This window comes from Physeter macrocephalus, chromosome 4 (assembly GCF_002837175.3).
Source record: "Physeter macrocephalus isolate SW-GA chromosome 4, ASM283717v5, whole genome shotgun sequence".
NCBI lineage: Eukaryota > Metazoa > Chordata > Mammalia > Artiodactyla > Physeteridae > Physeter > Physeter macrocephalus.
In genome coordinates, this window is record NC_041217.1 from 76,300,305 (window position 1) to 76,306,304 (window position 6,000).

The 6,000-nt window shown below is 41.3% G+C and overlaps 1 protein-coding gene across 1 annotated transcript in view; it reads right to left on the reverse strand.

Annotated features, from left to right (window-relative positions):
* Positions 1-2,406: 2,406 nt before the first annotated feature.
* The window catches only part of CD160 (CD160 molecule), a 5,636-nt gene continuing 2,042 nt past the window's right edge, over positions 2,407-6,000 (reverse strand). The window contains 2 exon segments of the mRNA XM_055083896.1: positions 2,407-2,567; positions 2,570-2,600. Coding sequence (XP_054939871.1) covers positions 2,407-2,567; positions 2,570-2,600 — 192 coding nt within the window.

The window sequence follows — 6,000 nt, forward strand, 5'->3', positions numbered from 1 at the left end:
AAAACACACTTATCCAATATTTGAGTGAGAACTGTACACCAGCTGTTTTTGTGAGAGCTGCTTTTTTATTTACTGGTGACTGAGGTGGGAAGAAAGTTAGGTTTGCTCTGGCAGTGAGGAGGGGAGGTCAGGGAACACATTCATTTGCCCATCTTATGTTCCCCAGATTCCTGGCATATTTAGCATCTCTTCCCCTGTGCCCTGTTATTTCCTTCTCTATGCATATTGTAATGTGAAAGATGCCAAGCTAAAGAGAGTCAGATTTATCTTGCTATAACTTTTTTTTAAGATTTTTTTTTTTTGATGTGGACCGTTTTAAAAGTCTTTATTGAATTTGTTACAATATTGCTTCTGTTTTTTGTTTTGGTTTTTTGGCCACGAGGCATGTGGGATCTTAGCTGCCTGACCAGGGATCAAACCCACACCCCCTGCATTGGAAGGGGAAGTCTTAACTACTGGACCACCAGGGAAGTCCCTCTATAACTTTTTTTTTTAAAGTTTCTTCTGGCACAAGGCTTACAAAGCTGTAGAAAGAAAAAGGAAAGTTTGTTTTATGCTACAAACTTAGAATAGTAACAAAAATACCTGATGTAATTCATCCTGGGATGTGTGTTTGATAGGCCCTTATGACTAGAGGGAATGGAAAAGGAAAGAAGGGGAGGTATTGTATGTGTTGTGTCTACTGCTTAAAGTTGCAGTTGTGATCTTGTGAAATCTACCTGATCCTGATGCAAGTGGGAAAGAAGCCAACCTTTGATCTCTTCTTGCTGGAAGGTAAGACAATCAAAGAAATAGATGCCACTCAACAAGTTCAAGGTAGGATTTCCATGTATAGCACTGAGTGGCTAGCACAGTGATAGGACAGGGATACTCATTGAAATTAGTTTCATGAGCTGAGGGAGGCATAGAGATCCAGGAAAAGTTCCCTCATTTCATCACATGTAAGCATGATAACTTGACGTACATGATTTCTCTGGTCCTGAGAAAATGTGTGTACTTTTGTTCTACCGAACACTACCACTTCAATAATTCTGCTGAGTCTTGAGGTGGGAAGAGTGATAAAAGGAATGACCTATCAGAAGTTCATTCTCTTCACCTGACTAGAAAAGTGAAAAGAGCTTAGAGATTTTGTCCTCGCATAACTTGGGAGTCAATAGTAGGTTGTATGGCTAGACCCAATCTCCTTTTCTCTTTAGAGTTTTTAATACGTATGAAGAAATAAAATTGATTTTGCCAATGAAATAGCCTAGCCATCTGAGAAGATTTAGATTCAATAAAGAATTATGTCTGAAGGGTCAGACTGCTTGATATTCACCAGTTTCTCCCTGAAAACTGGCATAGGCTTACATTTGGCAGGTGCTTGCCAAGGATCACAGATGTGGTCTTTGTTTTCCTTTGATAGTTTGCAGTTAAGGGGCTGGAATAAGGGAATGTTTCTGGAAATGTGAGGAAGTGTGGTCCTGTTTCTGGAAATGGGAGGAAGCAATCTCAGAATGGGGAGAGTGGTGATGGAGTTGAGAGAGAAAATGCTTAGCATGTAGTAGATAATCACTGAGAGCACGGATTTTGGAGTGAGAAGGTCCTGTATTAATTCCCATGCACTGGGGCAACATTTAACCTCCTTATACCCATTTGCTGGTGAGTAATTGGGGAATATTTACCTGGAAGTGTTGCATGAAGTTAGAGTCACCATATGGAAAGCCTAACCTGTCATACAAATTCTTTAAACAAATCTATTAAGAGCCTGCTGTGTGCCTGGTACAGTTTTTGGTTGAGGTAAACAAGACAAAGTTTCTGCACTTACAGAGCTTACATTCTGGTGGCACAGTGGTAGTTATTGAATTGAGGAAGGCCTAAATAAGGCTTGGAATTAAGAATGCCAAGGAGAGGCAAAAACCTGCATCAGTTACTGATTATGCAAACGTGTAATGGCAAGTCATTGCAAGTTCCAATATCTTTTTTATCTAATAGGGAAAACTAATTGACATTGATAAATGATGCTCAGAGGACTCAGCTACAAGTGTTTTATATACTCAGTCTGGCCATCAGCCTTTGCTGAAGAGCTGCATTGTTTAAAACCCACCTCCAGACCTTTCTTGCCTTGCTCATCTTCACCTTATAGCCGAACATCTGTTGCCTCAACTTGTAGCCCTCTGTTCATCCAGTAAGTAGAGGTATTTATATTTGCTTGCCTCTCCCACAGGCTTTCTTTCTCATAGGTGTGACCTCCTACCCAATGGAAAGTCTGATTCATCCATCATCCCCTAGTTAGTATGACGTCTTTAGTTCCTTTGGACTGATTTTGCCCTCGTACTGGTGTGATGTTTTCATGTGGACAGCCAGGGCCTAAGGAGCATTTCCCTGTCCTACTCTGGGCTTCCTTTCCACCCTTCTCCTGGAGGGTAATCAAGATGTTAAAGGTATAGCACCCTCATTTCTTGGGGTGCTAAAAGCTCTTCAGAACATACCTTGAAGGGCCACCAGGCTGGTGACCAGCATCATCCAGACCTTTTCTTGCAGGAAGCCTGAACTGAGAGCACCTTTACTGTGGCCAAACTTGGGGTGTCCTGTTTCAGCCCCATTACTGTGTAGTTCACTCTCTGGTTCAGAAGAGAATCAATGGATCAGGAGAGAGTTTTGGAAATTACTAATACCTCCTTTTGCATAATCTCAGGACATCTTTTTTGTGATCCCCAAGGATACCTCTCAGTATAATCCGTTGCCCACGTAAGTATTTTTTAACATTTGTGGGTGGTGATGATGACGTACATAAGTGGCAATAAATAAATATAGAATCTATGTGTGTCACAGTGGGGATGCAAATAGGCCTACCTTGAAGGAACTCAAGTCTTGCCAGAGAGACAGCTAAAATAGCTTAGTTACCTTGGAGTTGGGTGTCTCCAAGTCTCATTTAAAAACCATCTTCTGGAGTGGGTCAAGCAGTTTAGTCTAAGTTAAAACCGTGGGTTTTGGTCTTCCCTGGTGGCGCAGTGGTTAAGAATCCACTTGCCAATGCAGGGGACACGGGTTCGAGCCCTGGCCCGGGAAGATCCCACATGCTGTGGAGCAACTAAGCCCGTGAGCCACAACTACTGAGCCCACGTGCCACAACTACCGAAGCCTGCGCGCCTGTGCTCCACAACAAGAGAAGCCACCGCAATGAGAAGCCTGCGCACTGCAACAAAGAGTAGCCCTGCTCGCGGCAACTAGAGAAAGCCTGCGTGCAGCAACAAAGACCCAGCACAACCAAAAATAAATAAATTAATTAAAAATAAATAAAATCTTGGGTTTTGTAGTAGATACAGATTTTTGTCCATTATTTACTAGCTGAGTGAACTTACACAAATTACCTTTGAGCCTGATTGTCACAGGACAAGAATAGTACCTAACTCAAAAGGCCATGAAGATTAAATGAAATAATGTATCACTTAGCACAATGCCTGGCACGCAGTAAACACTCAGTAAACACTCAGTAAATGGTAGACATTGCTTATTGATATTATCTGTTACCTGTTTGGCCTTATTAATCACTTAGGCACGCAGTAAACACTCAGTAAACACTCAGTAAATGGTAGACATTGCTTATTGATATTATCTGTTACCTGTTTGGCCTTATTAGTTTCATGTTCCGAAAGGAACCTTATTTCCACATTTGGTGAGCATCCATATTTACTGACTAATACTTAAATATGCTGAGAGGATGATAAAGGCTTTCTATCTTAGAACCATCACAAGTAGAAATACTTAAGGTGTATTAGGAGAACATCAGTACTGGATTATAAGGAGGAGTGGCTTCGTCGTACTCCCATTCTATTCTCCAAGACTTAGCACCGTGTCCGGGATATGCAATCACTAAGTTTAGATGAATGAAAGAGGAGTTTCCATTAGTGAAATCAACTGGAACAGAGTATTCACATAAGTAGTAGAATGAAATTTTATAGAGCGCCTTCAGTGCCAGGCTAAACTAATTACTGTCACATAGACAGTGAAAAGCCATTAAAACCCTGGGGTGGTATGTACAAATCGGCATTTTAGAAAGATGTCTGGTGGCAGTATGGATTAGAGGCAGAGACAGTATCTAGTTGATGGACCACTTACTAGGCAATAGCTCAGTGCCAGGCTCTGAGGTAGGCGTGGGAGGTATAAAGATGAGTAAAACATGGGCAGATTTGAGATCTGGGGTACCACTTAGGAGACTATTGGAATATTTTAAGTGTGAGATGATGAAGACCTGGAAAACACCTTTGGAAAGAAAGGAATGAATGTGGGAAAGAACTAGTAGTACTTAGTAACTGACTGGATGGCGGAAGAGAAAAAAGGAGGAACCAAGGTTTTGACTGTGAATCATGGACAGAAATATGGTCTCAGGATAGGTTTGATTTTGAGTGATTTGGGTTTTTTTTTTAAAGACTTTATTTTTTATTTATTTTTTGACCTGGGGCCACGTTGGTGAAAGCGCTGAGTCCTAACCACTGGACCACCAGGGAGTTGCCAAGACTTTATTATTTTGTATTTTTAAATTTTGGGGGGACTGCGCCACGTGGCAAACAGAATCTTAGTTCCCAACTAGGGTCAAACCCGTGCCCCTTGCATTGGAAGCGTGGAGTCTTAACCACTGCACCACCAGGGAAGTCTCAGGAGGTGCAGGTTTAAATCATGAGGGTAGATCAGAAATTGGGAGAGATAGTAGAGAGAAAAGATTGAAGGAGTGGGGAATGAGTCTTGAGGAATGAATTTTCATGTTTGAGAGGTGGGAGGAGGGACCAGGCAGAGAAGGAGAGAAAAGAACAGCCAGAAAAGTAGAAAAAACGGGGGAACAGAGTCACAGGAGCCAATAAAGATGAGAGTTTGATAAGGAAGAGAATGGAAGTGCTGAACGCTAAGCTAGTTAGGTCAGATGGGAAGACGCCAGGAAGCAAGGAAGAAAATAGAAATCAACCTAGACTGAAGTAGAAAATTTGGATTAACTACTAACTGTAGGTGATGATGAAAACATTTGTTAAAAGGCTCTGGGACAGGTTTTTATTTGGGGGTGGGTGGGTGTAATTTACATCTATTTTTCTTAAAGTCAAGGTAGTATTTGAAAGTTCATAAAAGGTAATAGCAGTGTCTTTATTCTCAGAGACAACCACTATCAACTCTTTGAGGTGTTTTACCATATTCCTACATAAAATGCTAATATTACCACTCTTGATGATAAAGTTTAGACATTGTCTATTGATTTTCTGTTATAGAAGATGAGGATATGGTTCTCTTAAACCCCTACCCTTCTCTGCATCTTTCAAAACAATCATTATAAATTTTAGTTAATTTTTACATAATTTGGATTCCGTAAATGTTACTTATTACAGAGCCAAGTTGTGTGCTATGATTATGTTTCCTTTTGTAAAATTTAGTGTTTTCCCTGGAGATGATTATCACCTTAATTTTTTTTTTAACAGGCAAAGTTTTCCATATCCATATCTTTAATCCCTCATCAGATCTGTCATGGGCCATCAGAGAGATGATCTGTCCATTCCATTTTCACCCCCTAGAGATCTTTCAGAGTCCTGTATCTTTTGCTTTCTTCAGGACTAACTGCCCTTTTTGGCCCTTTTTAATTCTAGAATTTCTTTATCCCCTCCCCCTGTTAGATTTCTTGTTTCCTGGATCCCATTTCATCCACTCTACCGATTCACTTTCTTGCTTTACTGAAGTACATCCTCTGGTAGCTCCTTAAGAAAGGTCATATGAAACATATGAAAAGGAATTTTTTTTTTTTTTGGAGTCACTGTGTGTCTGATAGTGTCTTCATTTTTTCCTCATTTTTTTTTTTTTTTTTTTTTTTTTCGGTATGTGGGCCTCTCACTGTTGGGGCCTCTCCCGTTGCTGGGCGCAGGCTCCGGACGCGCAGGCTCAGCGGCCATGGCTCACAGGCTCAGCCGCTTCGCGGCATGTGGGATCCTCCCGGACCGGGGCACAAACCCGTGTCCCCTGCATCGGCAGGCGGGCTCTCAACCA